This window comes from Arvicola amphibius, chromosome X (genome assembly GCF_903992535.2).
Source record: "Arvicola amphibius chromosome X, mArvAmp1.2, whole genome shotgun sequence".
NCBI lineage: Eukaryota > Metazoa > Chordata > Mammalia > Rodentia > Cricetidae > Arvicola > Arvicola amphibius.
In genome coordinates, this window is record NC_052065.1 from 111,156,737 (window position 1) to 111,177,245 (window position 20,509).

At 45.4% G+C, this 20,509-nt stretch overlaps 1 protein-coding gene and 1 non-coding gene across 3 annotated transcripts in view; both read right to left on the reverse strand.

The window, feature by feature from the left end:
• Positions 1-2,534: 2,534 nt before the first annotated feature.
• Slc25a43 (solute carrier family 25 member 43) overlaps positions 2,535-20,509 on the reverse strand; it is a 35,124-nt gene continuing 17,149 nt past the window's right edge. For both annotated transcript variants that reach the window (XM_038317160.1, XM_038317159.1), the window contains exons 4-5: positions 4,377-4,511; positions 2,535-3,166 (exon numbers count right to left, since the gene is read on the reverse strand). In XM_038317160.1, coding sequence (XP_038173088.1) covers positions 2,966-3,166; positions 4,377-4,511 — 336 coding nt within the window. In that variant the 3' untranslated portion in view covers positions 2,535-2,965. The remainder of the gene's footprint in view (positions 3,167-4,376; positions 4,512-20,509) is intronic.
• On the reverse strand, positions 3,624-3,750 carry LOC119805631. Its single transcript, XR_005283947.1, has one exon. It is a non-coding gene; the product is annotated as a small nucleolar RNA SNORA36 family (small nucleolar RNA).

Genomic DNA, 20,509 nt, shown 5'->3' on the forward strand with positions numbered 1-20,509 from the left:
TCCTGTGAAAAAGAAAATAAAACAGCAATAAAATGAAAGTTTACAAAACATAACTCAGTTCAAAACTAGGCACAGTATAAAACAAGTGTAATTCCAGCACTCGGCAAATGGAGGTAGGAGAATTGTGAGTTCTAGGCCAGTCTGGGTTACGTACTGAATGGCATTCTAGGAAACTCTGTTAACAAAACCCAAACAACCTAAGCCTAATTCAAGACTCATTACCTCAGAGCCCCTACTCATTACTAGCCCCCCTCCCCTGTGCTGAGCCTTTTAGTCTCTCATTCAGTGTACTTTGACTCGTAGGTCAAGCCCCATGGCCGTCCTGTTGGTAGGAGATGCCCCTCTGCCATGCTTTGCTTGGGTTTGCTTTGTAGCCCTAGACATTCATGGATGCAGGTATGTTTTATTCCTGAGTTCCTCCTGGGTGATTAGCACACCGCACTTCTTTATGATTCTTCTGAAGTTCTTAGTGCTGGGAGGTGCCCACTGGCAACCAGAAGTTAGGAAGGCAGAACATCTTGTTTCACCTCTAAGGAAATAAAAATAGCTCTAAGTTCATTTTAGGAACAGAACTAGACTTTTAAGGCGTTGTTCTGAAACTACAGGAAAATGAGACATATTCTTGATTTTATTGAAAAAAAAATCACAATTGAGTGAGGCTGGAGAGATGGCTCAGCTAGTAAGAGCGCATACTGATCTAGTAGAGGACCTGAATCTGGTTCCCAGCAACCATGGCCAGCAGCATCCAGCCACCTGGAGGTGCAGAGCCGAGGGATCTGGACCTCTACAGCACCCGTGCTCTCACACACACCCTCACTCCATCACACAAATAACGAAGAGTAACTCTTAAAAAGCAAGCCAAATCAAAACAACGACGTCCCCCTCAGCTCAGAGAATATCTCTGTGCCAAGTAGCATTTATGTGACATTTGTGGAAGACTGCACAGAAGAAACCCTAAGATGAGACCAATCTGAGGCTAGATGGTAACGCTTGTCAAAAACACACTTATAGAATTCAGCATTTTCTGAAAGTTTGTTTTGTTGCTTTAAAGAAAATGACAATAAACAAACATGGATTACTGGCTGGATGCAGTATTTGCCTCCCCGCAACTTAACAGATCGGGTTACACATGTCAGCGTCATTCTCTAAAACAGACTGCTGCAGGAGTGGGGAAAATGAGTTATTTTGTCTATTTAAATATGACAAAGGTCTGAGAACTTAACCATAGTTTTATAACTTTGATTAGGAATAAATAACTGATTTTTTCCCCTTTTAAAAAATTAAAAGCCGGGCGGTGGTGGCGCACGCCTTTAATCCCAGCACTCGGGAGGCAGAGGCAGACGGATCTCTGTGAGTTCAAGGCTAGCCTGGTCTACAAGAGCTAGTTCCAGGACAGGCTCCAAAGCCACAGAGAAACCCTGTCTCGAAAAATAAAAAAAAAAAATTAAAGAAAAAAATTCCAGAGTTATTTCTGTATGTGGGTGGTTTTCTGCATGTACGTATGTGCACTGTGTGCGTGTCTGGTGCTTGTGGAGTTCAGAAGAGGGTGTTAGATCCCCCGGGGCTGGAGTTACAGATGGTTGTGAGCCACCATGCAGGTAGGTGCAGGGAATAGAATTCGGGTCCTCTGCGAAGCAACAAGTGCTCTTAACTGCTGAGCCAATTCCCCAGTCACATTTTTTTCCTTTAGAAAATAAGTTTAATATGGAAAAATACTTTCAAAATTCTGAAAACCTTCATGTACATGGCAGGGAAGGAACAGAAAACATACGTGAATTCATGTCAGAAATACATTTATTTATTTACTTATTGTTTCCTGAGATAAGATTTCACTACGTACAAGAAGAACTTGAACTTACCTACTTATCAGCTAAGGCTGATCTTGAACTCTTATCTTCCTGCCTTAGCCTCCCAAGGGCTATGACTGCAGATGGGCACCAGCACATCTTGTTAACATATAAATGCATTTAAAATGCATGATTGGTACTATTTGGAAAGTATAGCTATATGAGTTTTACATGGAATCCCCATTTGATTACATTAAAACAAACAAAAAACAAACAAGCAAAAGTTTCTCCAATGGATGATTAGCTTAAAAGATTTTTATTTTATGCCATTTTGGGGGAGTACGTGTGTCATATGTTCTATCTATCCTTTCTAGCCAATTAGGACATCTTGTGAGAATAACAGAAAATGATTGAGTAATTTATTTTCAGGGTCGGCTTACAAAGCAAGTTAAAAAGGCAGATAATTAAGGCTGCTGGAACTGTGCATGACGTCAGTCAGGAATGTCAGTGCATCCTTAAGAAGTCACGGGGAAAACTGCCTTCTTGAAATAGAAGCTTCTAGGCTTGGGGTGCTTGAGTTTTCAATAAAGAATAAGGGTTCCAAGGATGAGCATTGCAGTAGACACCTGAAATCTCAGGTGTCTGGGAGTCTAGGCAGGAAGATCATGACCGAGGGCAGCCTGCACTTCATAGCAAGAGCATTTGGAATAATAAAAAAAAAACCCCAAAAACTTTTCATTTGGGATTTTTGCTAAGGCCTAACCTACATGGTAATTTGTGCTCTCAGAAGCCCACAAAGGTCTAAGTTTAAGGAGGTCTATATGGGGAAGCCACAGGTCACAGTTAAGAGAAACTTGGACTACTCTACCTGGACTCTGGTGACTGGGCTCGTGACCTGGTCTCTGCTCTGCTACTTCAGCTGCAAGATGCCATATCCTGCGCATCTGATTGCCACTAGGCTTCCGTACAGTCTGGTGGGGCGCCAAGTGACAGAGCAGTCTTGCAAAAGCTTCTCAAGGCACAGGTATTCACAGGGAAAATTCAGGGTTCTGATGTGATGTATGGCCTCGTGGCCACATCTCCAAGAGCAGCAGGCAGAAGGACTCTCTCATTCCTCCTGGTGTGCACAGCTAGGAGGGCATAGTCACTTGCGACTGCTGCACGCCGTCCATTCAGCTTCACAGAGTTGGTTTTTTAGATTCCAGTTTTCTGGGCTTGAAGAACTTCTTTAGTTCCCGTAACTCCTGGGGCTTCAAACTTTGGTCTACCCCTGGAGTCAATTTGTAGGTCAGTGGGGACAGGATGTAACCATTTTGATAAAGAAAAATTCTTTTACAGAACTCAAACATGCTAAACATAACTCCAAAATATGGAACTACCTGTTAAACAGAAAATGAAAATTGTATTAAATTCTTTTTTCAAAAAGACTTACTTTTATTCACCTATCTGTGTGCGTGTATGTGGCTCAGCAACCATGGGGGCCAGAAGAGGGTACGGGATCACTAGGACATGGAGTTATGTGTGGTTGTGAGCATCTCACCATGGGTGGGGGAACTGAGCTCAGGTTCTCTGGAAGATCAGCAAACATTCTTCCTCACTGAGCCTCCAGCCTGTATGTTAAACAACTTTTTGAAATTACAAAATGAATTTTAATTTAATTTATTGTTTGGTTTTTAGACACGGGTTCCCTGTGTAGCCCTGGCTGTCCTGGAGTCCTGGAACTTGCTCTGTAGACCAGACTGGCCTTGAACTCATAGAGATCCACCTGCCTCTGTCTCTGAGTGCTGGGATTAAAGGCATGCGCCACCACTGCCTGGCTAATTTTTATTTTTTTATTGGTGTGTACTAGGAAGTATGGGGAGTAATACTCTATTCAGTCATTTCCCTTTAGCCAATTTCAGTGTCTCAAGGTTTAATTAACAGAACAGGGAAGCTGTCCTGAGCTGAACCCAACCCTTTGGAGCCTTGGAGCAAGTTATTAAGAAAAGGTGTTTCTGCAGTGGAGCTGCACCAGGGTAAGCTAAGATAATACCTGTGGACAGCACTACATGACAATTCTTTCTAGAATCAAAGAATGTAGAAAGAGGAAATCTGGTACAGTGCGGGAGGAGAGGAAGGATGGCAGAGCCCCTTAAGGGCATCATGCCCTGGGCAAGCGCTGGGTCCACATGAATATGTATGTCGTTGATTTGCACTGCTCACCACTACATGCTGGGCTTGACTGCATGACTGCATATTTGCATGTGAGCTGGCTAGTCCAGAGTTCTTGTTCTTAATTCTGGTGGCAGAAGTCTATGGAAATATAATTCATTTGTGGATTGTCTTTGTATTTCTGCAAACAATTTTAGATGGGGACTGTATTCTCCTTAGGGGGTCCATGTGTCCAACTGTTGGAAAATTCTAGATCAGACCAAATGCTCAGCTCTTCTACGATTGGGTGTTAGATTCTCCCCCATTGCATCCATCAGGGTCGATGGGCTGTGTCCATTAGTGGTAGATGAGGTGTTTTCATGTGAATCCTACTAGCGTGATAAGGAAGGGAAAGAAGTGGAAGAGGCAGAGAAGCAGGAGACTGACCACCCTTCTCACCTTCAGTAAGTTAGCTGTCAGTCCGCTCCAGAGGCCCAGGACCCCTTGGGTCTTCACTATCTGCCGGAAGCAGTCCACTGCTCCTGAGAAATGGACATCTACTCCTCCATGATGGGGAAGATAAGGACTCTGAGCCTGGCAGGAAATGAAAGGTATTAGGGAGTGGTTGAAGTACCCGAAATTTAATGTCCGACATAAAATGAGCAGGGTCTTGGGTATGGATCTGTGTCTAGATGGTGGCAAAAAATAGCAACTTCAGAGTTCATCTTCTTCCATGGTCTTAGAAGGAAAAAAACATTTTTTTTGAGACAAAGTTCTATGTGTAGCCCTGGCTGTCTGCTGTCCTGGAACTTGTTCTGTAGACCAAGCTGTTCTCGAACTCACAGAGATCTGCTTGCCTCTGCCTCCCAAGTGCTGCGGTTAAAGCCACCACCACCCAGCTAGAATAAAGGCTTTTTGAAACAAAGTTTTTCTTATGTAACCCAGTTTGGCTGGGACGTCACCACACTTCTGTTTCAGCCTCCTAAATGCTGAGATTACAGGTATGAGCCACCATGCCAAATTTAGACAAATAATTGATTTGCTATAGAACCATGATGCCTTGCTCACGTATTTGTGGTGTATTTTGCTTAAAAGAAAGTAGGTATTTTGGATAGACTCAATTTTATACCTGCATTCCATCCTAGCCTATGTCCAATGGACCTGTTACATCCTCCTATGCTTCTAACCTTTTTGAGATTTACTTATATTTATTTTACCTATATGGGAGATTTGCCTGCATGTAGGTCTGTGTACCATGTACATGTGAGGGCATCAGACCCTCTTAGAACTGGAGTTATAGATGGTTGCTAGCTGCCAAGTGAGTACTAGGAATTGAACCTGGGTTCTCTGGAAGAGCAGTCAGTGCTCTTTTAACCACTGAGCCATCTCTCCAGCCCCAGACTTTAAACTTTTTTTGGTGTCCTCTTGACTCCTTATCTTAACTGATTCCTCTTCTGGGAAGCCACCAAGTAGGGTTTTTTTTTTTTTCCCACAACACAAATAAATGTCACAGGGTTGAGAACAGGGGACTGTGGCATTCTTCCGGTTGTCTATTGTTGTCCGCTTCACTCTCGTGACAAAAGTGCCCATCTGGGGCCCAGGCTACTCCACATCCTTGTCCTGCTGTCATCTCTGGCCCTCCTGGCCCCCCTTCTACTTTTACTAGAGACTGGCACCTGGTGGTTGGGCTTAGCCCAGCCTCACCATCATCTTAGATAACTTGAAAAAGAAAAAAGAAAAAGAAGATGTTGAGTGGGGGAGGGGAGAGATGCTGTGGGGATGGCCCAGGGAGAGCTGGAAGGAGGGAGGGAGGGGTGGATGTGACCACGATACTTGTATATGTGTATAAACTTTTCAAAGAATAAGAGAATGCAAAAAGAACAGTGTGTGCCAATTTCAGTCTGGCCCTCATTCTCACTTTGACACCTTTGGTCATCTTTCCTTTGGGCACTCCATGGATTGCATACCTCCCCTCCGAACTATTGATAAAATTCTGTCCTCATCAAAATGCTCAATTCCTGAAAGGAACTCTCTCGTCTCTTTAATCACTGCACTTGTGAGGCTGAGGCAAGCTTCCTCCACAGGTGGATATACCCACCTCCGTGTACATAATTTAAATGAAAACAAATCCATAGAAAAAAATAAAGAACAGGCTGGAGGCTAGAGAGATAGCTCAGTGGGTGAGAGCACTTACTGCTCTTGCAGAGGGCTAAGTTATAATTCCCAGAACCTCACATCGGGTAGCTCAGAATTGCCTGTAACTCCAGCTCCAGGGTAGTCTAATATCCTCTTCCGATCTCCGTAGGCATCCACACTCATGTGTACATAGCCACACGCAGACATACACTACACACACGCATAGAATTAAATAGAAATCCTAAAGCTATCACTGAATACAACAGTGTGCATAACTCCAGAGGTACGACACGGAGTGCACTATTTTCAGAAGATAACACCACAGGGATGGAGAACACACGGAATGGTACCATCTCAGGGGTGCTCCTGGAGGCCTTGACTGTAAAGGGAGTGCATGAGAATTGGGGGATTGACTGAACAGTTCTATGTCTTCATTGTGGTGGCAGTCACACAAATCTTTACATCCATCCAAAACTTCTAGAACACAACACCAAAACTAGCTAATTTGATTGTCTGGGAATAAGGGAGGGGGCAACGCTCTGAAAGGGCAAGTTAGGATTGGAGGAAGAAATTGTGTTTTCCATGAGTGGGACTTGAACGTATTCATCTGTTAAGGAGGAAAGATGCCCAAGAGGAATGTGAGGTGTGACACCCAGGGCACCGCCAGGAAGGCGGGAATAGCATGTAAAGAAGCAAAAGGTTGACTTTCTTTATCACTCCACTTTCCCCTTGAAAGAGCAAACCAGGTTATCAGAGCAAACCAGGTTACCCGCCTAAGAAGGTGGCAGGTGCATAGTGAGGAGGGCAGCGCCAGGTTATCCACCTAGGGAGGAGGTGGCGGGTGCGCAGTGAGGAGTCTGGTAAGATTTGGAAAAGCTGTTATGAAGATGTGCCAAGGACGCTTGAAGACTAGCTCTGCAGATGGAGGAGCGGTGCAGATTTGAGGCCATGAACTTTCTGTGCTCCCCTAGCTGCTCTCCCAGGCACCCATCTTCAGCAGTGTGAATCAGAGGGAGTTTGTGGGGTTGAGGATAAGCCGAGGGGGACAAGTGACATGGATCTCAGAATGGGAGTCAGAAAGCCACAAGAATGAAAAACAAGGGGCCTGGAGTTGTGGCTCAGTTGGTAGAGTCCTTGCTTGTCACTCTAACAATGCCGTGGGCTCCGTCTCCGGCACCACATGAACTGGGCATGGGGATACACATCCATAATTCCAGCACTGGGGAGTTGAAGGTAGCAACATCAAAACTGTAAGGTCATTCCCAGCTAATATCAAGTTCAAAGACCCTGTCAGAGAAAAGAATGATAAGGGGCTAGAGATAAGTACAGTCAGTCAGATGCCTGTTGTACAAAGTCTGGTTTCAGTTCCCAGCACCCATGGAAAACGATGGGCGTGGTAATGCATGTTCTTCTAGCCCTGCTGATGCAGAGACAGGCTAGCTGGCTCTGTAGCCAGCTAGCACAGCCTACTTGCCTAGTGCAAGGTCCCAGAGAGACTCTCAGGAGCAACACCCAACATTGACCTCTGGCCTCCACACACATGGGCCAACATGCGACATGCACCAACACAGACAAACTCACAGAGTGGGAGAAGAGGGAGGGAGGAAGGGACACAGAGAACATGGGAACAAGGAACATGAAGCCAACAGGATGCTGGTGGCTTGGACATAAAGGAGCAGGCAAGTGAGCAGAGGCATTAACGATCCGAGGGGCTGTGATGAACAGGACCATAAGGCATCTTGGTCCTTGATGTGGTCTTATGTTGATTCTTTGGTACCTTTTTTTCCTGTAGTGCTGGGGATTGATTTCAGGACCTTGTATACACTAAGCAAGTCCTCTTCTGGGTTCCTTCAGCCCTCTTTTGTGTTTCCGGTAAATAGCCCCTTCCTTGATTTCATTCAGCTTTCCTGTCCCATCCATTTCCTCATCTACATCCTTACTGTGCCTCCCCACAGGGCTTGCTACCTTCATGTCACACCGGAGCTAGACAGCTTGCAACAGCTCACTAGCCTATGACCTCCAGCAAATGCCTTGATCTGTCTGAGCCCCCCTCTTTCCCCTGTAAAATGGACTAATAATAACATGTACCTTATGGGATTGTTGTTCATATTAAATAATCTAGCACATGCAAAGTGCTTAGCACTGTACTTGATACAGAGCAGGCACTAAATAAGTAACCGCCATCATTAAGGTCATTATTACCATTTCTAAACTTGGAGAAGAGACAAGTATGCTGAAGACCAAACCAACCTGCTAGACTGGAATGCTAGATTGCCTTGTTCTTAAATTATATCCTACTAGCAAAGAGAAACAGAACACAGTAGATGGCTAGTCACAAGGGCCTGAACTTAAGGTTTCTTCTACACAGACCCAGGCAACTCTAGGCTAAGTAAGATGTAGTCACTGACTTCAGGTCCCCAGCCCTCAGGGGGAGCACGCTGGATCCTGCACTATAACATCACCTAAAGAGATCAGGAGAACTAGGCCCGGCTCGGCCACTAGTGGTATAACCTTGATAAATCAGTGACATCTTTGGACCTTAGTTTCCTCCCGCGGCTACTAAGGATATCGAAATGAAATGACCCTGAAGACCCTTTCCCGTTTATGTAATCCTTGCAGCAGGCCCAACTCCACGTGCCTTCCTGCCATTTTTCTCTGTCTCGCCAAGATTGTCATAGGGACAAGAAGAAATAGCATTTTCTCAGGGAAATCTTCTCAGATGCCTAGACTGGGCTTATCACACGCTTTTTGGTCGCCATGTTCTTCATGGCACTTGGTAAGGATTTGTAATGATCTGTTGTGTATAATTATTTCTTTCTTGTGTTCTCTCGCTAGCTCCCTATCCTGCTGGGACTGCAAATACCACATGGCCAGTGACCACATCTTTCTTGCCATGGGTCTTTCCCAAATGTCTACCAACATTTCTTTCACACTGTAGGTGCTTACTATATATTGGGAAAAAAGGAAAAAAAACCAAACACTTTAAAGCTAAGCATTTGAAAGTTTCTAAACTTCCCAGACCTTTCAGAAGAGGTAGCACTGGCTAAATATTCTTTCAATGAATACTGAAATGATTAAGCAATACTTACAAAGATATAGCCTTAGTTAGGGTTTCTATTGCTGTGAAGAGACACCATGACCCTGGCAACTCTTATCAAGGAAAACATTTAGTTGGGCCTGGCTTACAGTTCAGAGGTTCGGTCCTTCATCATCAAGGCAGGAAGCATAGCATAGTGGCATGCAGGCAGAAATGGTGCTGGAGAAGGAGCCGAGTTCTACATTTGAATCCACAGGCAGCAGAAAGTGATAGTGAGCCACACTAGGCCTCGTTTGAGCTTCTGAGACCTCAAAACCAACTCCCTAGTGACACCCTTCCTCCAACAAAGCCACACCTACGCCAACAAGGCCACACCTGCTAATAGTGCCACTCTCTAAAGCCTATGGGGGCCATTTTCTTTCAAACCACCACATATACTTGCATGATTTTTGATGGCAGGGTCTCATGTAACCCAAGCTGGTCTTGAACTCACTACATAGTTGAGGATGACCTTGAACTTCTGATTCTCCTGTCCTTATTTCGTGAGTGCTGGGATGGAACCTAGGGCTTTGTACATGTTAAAGACTACAAAATGACTTTATGTGCCCAGCCCACTATGAACCCTTTTGGCCAAAATACTACTACCTTAAGGAATTTTTTCTGCAGATATATCTGCATATATATGAAACAATGTATGTTACAAGGATATTTGCCACTGCAGTGTTAGTAACTGCAAAAGACTAGAGATAAGTCTGGATGCTCAGCAGTAGAAAATAAGACATCATGCTATAGAATACTATGCCATAATTAAGAATATGTGGCTGCTCCATCTGGATGAATAGGGTGTCACTCTTAAGACATAATTTTAGTGAAAAAGAAAGGGTGTAGACCAGCTCCCTAATGCTGCAACTCTTTCATCCAGTTCCTCATGTTGTGCTGACCCCCAACCATAAAATCATCATCATTACGGCTTCATAAGTGTAATTCTGCTGCTGTTATGAATTGTAATGTAAGCATCTAATATGCAGGATATCTGCTGTGCAACCCGTGTAAGGGGTGTTTGGTGGAGAAGACTACTCACAGTATACTGCTGATTCCCTACAACCAGAAAGAACACAAATCTTCACATTAATGCGACTTTTGCATAAGTCATCTTTGGAAAGTACAGGTAAGGACACAGGAACCGTGGTACTTGTCTGGGAGGGAACTGGATGGGGAGGGCACAGGGTGAGGAATCTTGGTTTCCATTGTGTGTTTATGCTTCCATTTGGATTTTGTGTGCATGCATTTACCTGCGGAAAAGAGAACGTTTCGTTGTAGGAGTTTTAAGATAGCAAGACCAAGATATAGTCCCAGCTACTTGGGGGAATGTGGGCAGGAGGATCACTTGAAGCTAGGTGTTCAAGATCAGTGGGTCAGGGAAGAGAAGGGAAAAATAAGTAGGAAAAAGACAGTTTGTCAGTGTAGCAAACCGGAGCTCAGAACTTTTCAACTCGTCACTTGGAAATGACCTTTGTTTTCTGGAGATGTGTAGGATTCAGCTTGAATGCAAAGCCGTGCAGTTGTATGTGGAAGGCAGCTAATGGTAAAGAGGCTCGAGTCCTTTGGCGAGTAGCACTGTGCTGCTTTGTTTTCACTGCCATTTTGATAGAAATGAGAATCACCTGGGAAGAGAGTCTTACTGAAGACTTATCTGGGTTACACTGGCCTGTGGGCATGTCTGCAGGGGACTGTCCTGATTGTTGACTGCTGTCGGAAGAACCACCCCACCGTGGGCAGCACTATTCCCTAGGCCGGGCCCTGAACTGCATAGAGGTAAAGAAAGCTAGCTGACCTCACATGGAAGGAAGGGAGGGAGGACTGATGGGTTTATCTGCTATGCTCTTGACTGTAGATATGATGCTTGAAGTTCCTGCCTTAGTGTCCTCACAATAACAGATCGGAACTTGGAATTGTAAGCTGAATAATATTCCTGTTCTTCTGAGTTACCTTTTGTCTGAATATTTTATTATCATTACAAAAATGAGACTAGGGCTGGAGAGATGGCTCAGAGGTTAAGAGCATTGCCTGCTCTTCCAAAGGTCCTGAGTTCAATTCCCAGCAACCACATGGTGGCTCACAACCATCTGTAATGGGGTCTGGTGCCCTCTTCTGGCCTGCAGACATAAACACAGACAGAATATTGTATACATAATAAATAAATAAATATTTAAAAAAAATAAGAAAAAAAATTTAAAAAAAAAATGAGACTAGAATCAATAATTAAACAACAGCAGCAATAGCAAGCAACCATACTGCAGCAAACGGATCTTTCTGTCTTGTGACCCACATGACTCATATCCCTGTTGGTGTAGCCAGGCCCCATATCGTTGTCCTATAGCTGGGAAGCCCTTGCTCTACAGTAGAGGGAGTCACACAGTGGGCATGGGCAGCTGCCCTGCAGTGTTGTGCCTATGAGCTCATCTCGATTCTGCCAGTGTACCTGCCTTGCATTTCAGCATCAGGCCTGAGGGACGATGAGCTGCCCAGAAAGCCTGCCATCATTTTAGGAAAGGCGAGCAAACACAGCGGATTAGTTTTGTGCTTGGGAAGAGAGGAGAGAAACAGTCAGTGCCAGTGTGGCTACTGAGGGCTTGGGATGGGGAAGCCCAGAGCACAGCTGAGCCTCCGAGAGAAAGTATTTGAGATGCAGGCAAGCAGCTTCTGAGAAAGCATGGGTAGACTGTGCAGAGGCCCAGGGGCTTGGGCCAGAGAGGCCCCCACCCCAACCAGTAGCTATGGCTAAATTTTCTAAGAGCAAACTTTGACAGTGACATCCTGCCTGGGAGGGAGAATGTACATCAAGAAACCAAATTTGGGAGATGGCAATTTCCAGGAGGCTGAGGAGATACAGTTACATGCAGGACTAGCGCTTGGTGACCTCTCACTGAATGTCTGCTTTTCTGGGGATGGAAATCAGGGCCTTGTGCATGTCAGGCAAGCACTTTTCAACCGAGCTGTATCCCTGACCCCTTTTATTTTGCTTTAAAACCTGATGAGATGGCCCAGCCAGTTAGGGCACAGGACGCCAAGCCTGCCGGCCTGGAGCCTACATGGTGGAAGGAGAGAATGGAGTCCAGTGGGTTGTCCTCTGAATGACGTGGTATACACACACACACACACACACACACACACACACACACACACACACACACACACACACACACACAGAGAGAGAGAGAGAGAGAGAGAGAGAGAGAGAGAGAGAAACAGAGACAGACAGAGAGAGAGAGTATAAGAAAATGTTTTAAAATTTGAGACTGTTTCTCACTAAATTACCTAGGCTGGCTCTGAACTTACTCTTCATGATCTGCCTGCCTCCTGCCTCAGTCTCTGCAGGCTTGCACCACTGGGCCTGATTAATAAATGCTCATTAAAAAACCAGGCCCCCCCTTGCCGTCTACGCATAGACTGGGACGAGGTGCTGCAGGCACAATGAGAACAGCATTTGCAATGTGCCTGCTAACGTTCAATAACGTCATTTAGTCTGTCACACAGGCACATGAAGAAGGCACAGTTTCTCTGCCTCATGCTGGATAGATGGGGCTCAGAGGTCCTGTGACTTATTCCTGTCCACATGCAGGATTAAGGGCCATGCTGGGTCTCAATGCCCATGCCATCACCCCCGTGAACTTATCTGTTAATTGAAGACTCCAAGGGGCACACAACCATGCAAATAGGTAACTGACAGCTATATTGGCGGGAAAGTTGGTAAAAATAGGTGCCTCATCTCCAAATCTGCTGCAAGTCAGCAGTGGGGTCAGTCAACTCCATTTTCCACACCCTTGGGATAGCAGAGGCTTCCCAGGTGACCGTTCTTGTTTGACAGCAAGTGTTTCCTGGCGCCTTTATTCCCTTTCCTTTATCTTCACTTGCTCTTTTGGGGGCTGGAGGTGGGAGAGCATCTTTATCTTAGCTGCTGTTACTGTTTAGACTTAGCTTAGCATAGATTGGCTGTTTTGACTCACAGATTTTTTTATGGATTCAAAGAAACAAGCCAGCTCAGGTCAGGAGAAAAGGGCAAAGTTCAGTTCAGTGGAACTGGGGAGGCCCTCCCTAGTCCCTCCTTGCCTGCCCTCTAGGGACAGTCTTGTTTCCCCTGATCAGCAACTGCTATCCCCAAAGTATTTAGGGCACTGTATACTTTTCGAGTGAACAAGCGTGTGGGGGGCAGTTTTTCTTTCCCTTCACTTTAATAACAATGCTCCAAAAAGCCCATCTTGCCCTAATAGATGCTCAGACATCCACCTGGCTTCACAGAGCAGCCGCTGCTTCTAACTGCTAAGGCAGTGACACTCACCTGGGACACTCCAGAGAGCCAGACATCAGTGAGGCTGCAACAAAGGTAAGGGGCACAGTCTCCCTCACCACCCTGAGAGCTCAGTACTCAACAGTGCACTGCAGAACAGGGCAGTGGTCTGCTAGGAAAGCCTCCTTCTTATGAAGAATAGATGCTGTGCCGTCCAGGAGACACTCAAGGAGGCAGAACCATAAACTCCACTAGCATCCTCTACTAGTGGCCAGGACAACAATTTCCTTACCTCTCCTGGGGTCTTCTCCTGTTCCCTCCAGGACTCTAAGGACTTCCTTTCTGCCCAGTCCTCTGATCAGCCATGATCGGTCTCTGTCTGACTCAAGGATCTGTGCTTCTGCTCTGTTCCTTCTTATGCTTGGTACCACTGCCAATGGGGCTTCCAGGGCCAGAATAGTACAGTTTTCATAAGAATATTTTTTTCCCATTTTAATTTGAGGTGACCAGCTTCTGGCCAAACCCAGGCTTTTTACATGCCAAACAGTTGTGTTTCTTTCCAATGTCTGTGTTGAAATCCTGACCCCCATGTAATGCTTCAGAAGTTGAAGCCTTTGGGAGGTAATAAGATCATGAAGCCAGAGCCCTCAGGAATGAGATCTGTGTCCAGAAAGCCATGCCAAGAGTTGTCCTGCTTCTTCCACCATGGAAGGACACAGCACGAAGGTGCCATCTAACAGTGAGAAGCAGGCACTCACTGGACGTCAAATTTGCCTTGACTTTGAACTTCCCAGCCTCCAGAACTATGAGGAATCCATTTCTATCATTCAGAGGCCACTTACTGTTGTAGAGCAGCTCGAATGGATTTAGGCTTCCACCTGTCACTTTCTGGGTTTTTCACACTGTTACTTTTCTCAACTGTTCGTGCACTCAAATTTCTAGCCGCCAGTTCTCAAGGTCCAGCTTCCTCCTTCTCAGTAGAGGTAAGGGAACTAACATCTAAATTAGCTAATTGTTTAGCATTTAGGAAAGAGCTCTGTACTTCCTGGTGGACAAAGGAAAGCCCCGAGGAAGGAGAGAGGCAACTTTAACATATACTAGCTGTGTGACTCCTGGGCAGGCAGCCGCCCTTTTCGGGGCCTCATTCCCCACCCCTGAAATAAGAGTCGTGATGGTATTTGTTCTGGAGGTCGATAAAGAGGACTAAAGAATTTGCCTGGTATAGATTATCTGACCAGCAAATGGTATGTCGTTACAATTCCTTAATTCAGGGCAGGCTTTTTTACCGTCATTATCTCTGATAAGTCCTCACGTGTCTAGCCCTGACAAAAGCTTCAGCGAAGACGAGCACAGATTCAGATACAGCCCTGCATTTCCCGAAAGCCATCACTCAAGGACTATCAATTGGATGATGCGCTGATAACTCAAGTGCCTCCAGGCCCATGCGAAGTGATGGGAGGTCAGAACGTAGGGAGAACATCTTTTCTTGTTTGACTGAAACGGCCTCACTAAATTGCCCAGGCTAGCTTTGAACTTGCTTTGTAGCCCAGGCACGTCTGAGAAGCTTGATCTAAAAAATTTGATCCTCCTGCCTCCGCTTCCCAGATGTTGGGATTACTAACTTTTGACACTGCCTGGCTCCTCCTCTGAGCACATTTCCCAGTTGTGACGAGTTCACAGCTTTTGGCCCTGGGTTGCCCCGAGTAGGGGACTGCATTCTCAGAACGACACATGAAGGTAGTATTAGAGCTAAGAAGGTTTCTTTAGGGAAGCAGGCTAGGGAGAGGGTAGGCTTGGGCGTTCTTACCTTCAGCTTGTGTAGGGACTGGCACACAGACTTGAGGGTCACTCAGTGGCATAAAGGTTCAACTCTGTACTCACAGGGAGCTCTCCTAAGCCTGCCTTGAGCAGCATTCATTTTTAAACGAGTATCAAGTGCCAGTTAGGTGAGGCTACACGCTACAGGGATACACAAAAGTCTAACATTGACTCCCACAGGCAAAGAGAAAGGAAACAGACATTTATAATATACGGGTTCTTGTGGCATGGTCCCTAAGAGCCCTACATAGGTTGAGTATCCTTTGTCTAAAAATGATTGGGATAAAAAGGGCCTCAAATTTTGAACATTTCTTAACTTTGGAATAGTTGTTCATAATGAGAGATCTTTGACTGGGAGCAAAGTTTAAGCATGAAATTGACTGTGCTTCACATATACCTTATTAGAATGGAGGTAATTTTATGCAGTCCTATAAATTTTTTCTTTTATGTATTAAATTTTAATTTTTATTATTATGTGCATATGTGTTATGTGTATATGGTGTATGTATGTGTGCTAGTACGTGTGTGCCATGGCTTATATGTGGAGGTCGTAGGACAATCTCAGATGTGGTCCTTGCTTCCCTTTTATTTGAGACAGTGTCCCTGTTTACTGCAGTGTGTGCCAGGCTATCTAGGCCATGAGTTTCTGGGGATTCTTTTAATTCTGTCTCCCATGTCAAATAGGAGTGCTAGAATTACATAGATGTACACTACCATGCCTAGCTTTATATGGGCTTAGAGAATTCAAACCGAGGCCCTTGTGCCTATGTAGTAACCATCTCCCCAGTCCCATATACAATCTTTTTAGTGTGCCTGTATTTTATTTGCAGTCTTTTATATGCAGTCAGTTGTGGAATTTTCCATCATATGGCTGCTCAAAACTCCTGATTTTAGAGCATTTTTGGATTTCAGAGTTTCAGAGCTCAGCGCCTAAGTGAGCTAAAAACACTCGGATGGAGGAGATTACTCCTGCTTGGGAAAATAAGAAGTGATATCAGGAGGTAGCTTTGACAGGGAAGGGACAGCAGAACGGTGATGTTGAGACAGGAGAAAATGCTATGACTTTGGAAATTGTCAGAATCAGGGGACCCATGGATAGGCGAACAGCATCCTTTAAAAGCAGTTATACACCCACAAACTTCTTGAAATACAGCTACTATGCCCCTGGACATGGGGGCAGAAGTGTGAGTCCGTGAAAAACAGCATCTACCTTTTCAAAGAAGGTACCCTATAGTTAATTCAGTTTCTTCTTCCCCAGAACTCCCTTCCAGTGGTCTGAAGTACCTGCACTGTGGTTCTCAAAGGGTCAAATACCGTCTTTCCCCTTTATCTGAAAGAAAGTGCCTTAGGGATGGGAAAAGCCAGCAAACAAAAGCAACAGATACTACTCCCAAGGCAAGCTCAGCTGAACCTTTAGAGAGGCAGAGGTAGCTGCAGGAACAAAGGCCTGTTGACCGGAATATAAAATACATTTGGTCTTCAGGGCTTGGGGGAGGGGAACTTCTTCACTATTGCAACTGGATGCTTGAATTGCGCAGAGGCCAAAAGAAGGCATGTTTTGCTTTGCCCCGTCAGTATTTTTTGTTATTTGCAACCTTGAAAGATGTAAAGATTTTTACATCCAAATCTGGATTTTGGGGCTCCCTGGAAAACTGGGATTGCATTTCTAAATGGCAAGCATCCTTTGCAGAAGAGAAGCTTGCAGTTCAGCTGCAGCCCGCACTGGCTCATTTCACTCTTTTCTGGTATGCATATTTAAATGCTAATCACATTCTGCAAGCACAGAGTTTAGCTCTCCAGAATGCTTTCAAAAGGCACGACGGCTGAGAATGCAGTTGAAGGCTTATTGTTTGGGGGCTGAGTGCCTGTTATCTGGGTTTCCCCTAGCTCTCCTGTCTGTGCTGCTTCTGAATTCCTACAGACATTTAATTTTGCAACTCCCTACACAAAGGGCCTCTATACAAAAGAACAGTGAAGTTGGTGAGGGAAACATGCCAGACTAATGGGCTGTCCTTTATTCTCTAAAGGTGATAGAGAAGGAGCCACACAGACAGGGCTAAAGAACATTTGTTCTGAAAGAAGCCCACGGGCTAGGCAGCTGGGTCCTGGAGGCAAACTGCCTGGCCTTTATCCCAGCACAGCTGCTTAAAGAAGGGTTTGTAAGCTACAGAACCTTTGAGTGCCTCAGTTTCCCCATCTCCATCAGCAAGATGGCTCAGCAGGTGAAGGTGCTTGCTGCCAAGACTGATGGCTCCAGTTTAAGCCCCAGAACTTGCATGGTGGACAGGGAGCGCCGACTTCCTCAAGTTCTCCCAGTGCACCGTGGCCCGTAATAAAACAGGTTTAGTAATAAGAGCGTTCGCTTGGCACTTTGGGAACTCTTAAGGACTGGATGACATAATGAGCATATACGGCTGGCCCAGTGCCTACTGTATCTTCCTGCTCGGTGCTAATGATCACTTTCCGAATCAATCCTAGAGAACAGCGTGTGCTATAGTATGAGCTGATAAGGGCCTCGATTGGAGTCAGAGCAGGAAGAGAAAGGGCCCGTGTGGGAGAGTCAGGAGCGCAAATGAAACTAGGCTTTGGCTTGATTGGATGAGGGGATCCACAGAACCAAACCTAACTTCTGGAAGCTTAGCTCGGCTGTCTGGGACAATGATAGCTCAGAAAGGGAAAGCTCTAAGCAGACAGTTTTAGGGGAAGAATAGTAATTTGGTATTCAGTGGGTTGGAAGTGACCACGAAGATGTGATAGCCAGTGGTACTGATCAGCAGGCTGGGAGAAACATGGGCTTAGGACTGAGGGGGAAGGCTGGGACTGAAGACAGCATGGACCACGAGAGGCTCTGAGTGGATGAAAGAAGTGACCGTGTCCTACTCAGCAAAGCTTGCTCGAGGTGGCGACCATCGCCGTCAGATTGGAGTCTGTTTGAGCAGGCTGGGGCCTCTGTTTATTCACCGGCCATGTGTGCTCTGCTCACTCAGCTGTGCCACTTGGGTCCCACCTTTGTCCTTCATTTTCTGCACTTTCAGTTCAAATGCTGACCTGGCCCAATCCTGCTTACCTTGTGAGCTGGGGTGGGGGCAAAGTCCACCGGGGTACAAACCAGCAGGCTGACACATGGCTTTGTGTATGGAGATACCCAGCATGAGGAACAGAGTGGGCGCTGGGCAGAGTGGAGCCCGGGCAGGTGCACATGGCCCTCCCTCCTGACTCTTTCAGAAAGCCTATCAGACTGCAGGTCCGATGTCGGCAGCTGTTCCCCAGATTCCCAGGACAGTGTTCTCCAGCCTGTCTTACCCTCTCACATACCCTGCCTATGGAACCATTATGTATTTTCAGAATTCTTTGGTCCTTTTTTTTGTTTGTTTGTTTTTTGTTTTTTTTCTGTTTTTTTTTTGTTTTGTTTTTGAGCTGGCCATCAAGTTTATTAGAAAAAGATTATCATTTGGATTTTTTCTTCCTTGAACTCAAGGCTCAGTGTTTGTTCCAGAGCACCTTTTTTTTCTGCTTCAAGCTTCCCTTCCCTAGGCTGAATCTCCGTCCTGGATGCTCAGAGGCAGGGCAGCCATGTTGTACTGCAAGCCCACACAGCACAAAGTCTCAGGCAGTCTAGAGAAGCTGGGAGAATTGCTTCCGTGTAGCTGGTTTGCAGGGCAGACACTGGGAATGCTACTCTATGCCTCCTCAGCAACCAGCTGAATCCTTTAGGCCTTAATACGTAAGCACATAAAGTAATTTTGTCAGCATTTCTCCCATTTTCTTTTCTCTTTTCTTAAATCCTTCCCCTTTCTTTCTTCCTTTTTCTTTGAGAGAAACAGAGAGAGAGAGAGAGAGAAACAGAGAGAGAGAGAGAGAGAGAGAGAGAGAGAGAGAGAGAGAGAAAGAAAGAGAGAGAGAGAGACTCATTTTGTGGCTCTGGCTGATTTTGAACTTGCTGTGTAGATCAGGCTATTCTCAAACTCACAGAAATCTACCTGCCCCTGCCTCCCAAGTACTGAGATTGAAGGGTATGCCACTACGCCCAGCATATTGTTTCTTCAATACACTTGGTACTGCCAGTATCTTCTGGCTCGGGCTCTTAGCCAGGTGTGGTCATCCAGACAGAAGGGCTAGGCTGTATCTGGGAAAAGCTCGGGTTAAAATGCCCAGAAGCACGAAGAAGGAGATTTCAGGCAGTGGCATTAGAGTCTAAAACCACACCAGGTAGAGGCACTTCATTCCACTTGGGCATGCAGCTGACACTCCCCCCCCCCCCCCCCCCCCGCCAGAAACATTCTCTCAAAACATGAACACGCATAAATTATTTACTTCTCCATCCTCTAGCATGCCAAGCAAGAAAAAGAAAAACAGAATAAAGTGACTGTAAGCTCAGGTGGTTAAACAAGACTTCTGATTATTGTCATTAATGTTCAGAAGAGTTCCAGCCTGGGGTGGTATGAAACAGACAGACTGCATCCACGAGTATCTGGATAAAAGCCTATTAAGACAACCAGGCACTCAGGCACTCAGACAAAGGCCTCTGTGGGTGCTGGGAAAAAGTCCCTGTTCAGTTGGCGATCCACCAGACACCTGCTGTTGATTTGCTTCATGTTGGGCAGTGCCATGGAGAAAAGCAATGGAATGCAAATGTTACCATTAACTGTGTTCAGGTCACAGCAGCTAGGCTGCCCTGTACAAGTAAGTCCCTTGTGACAAATTAAGTTGGTAAACCCTGCCTAATCCAGTGGGGGCAGATGGTTTTTATGGTGCTCTCTTTTTGATTAATTTTGTATTGTGTGCTTTACAAGAAAAAAAAACACTTGAGGTGTTTTCTGTTGCCTCTGGCTCCTTATCTTCCTAACTGAAAAGGATTTCCAGCTGGGATTGTGAGGTTGGAAACTGTCATTGAGCTGCGGGCTCATATACCTTTCCACGGCTCAGATACTCTGCTTTTACTGCATGACACCTAGTGGTCAGAGACGGTAATGCCGTGTTTGCATTAAAAAGCTCCTGGCTCTGTCCTGGCTATTAAATTTTTTAAAAAATAGATAATATGGACAAGGTATATTTATTAACCCATAAAATAACATTCTTGCTAATATACCTGTTAATTGACTTACTATATTTTATGGTATTTATGGTATTTACGATGTTATTCATAATTAACTGCCAATCCTGTTTTGCAGCTTGATTACGTTGCATCTTTTAAAACAACCACTATGATTTCGCATTTATCTGAAAACTGTTTTCTCTGCTTTTGTTGTTCTCTTGAGGCTACATGGATGAGGATGGCCTTGAAGTTTTGGTCTTTTTGGCTCTATCTCGCAA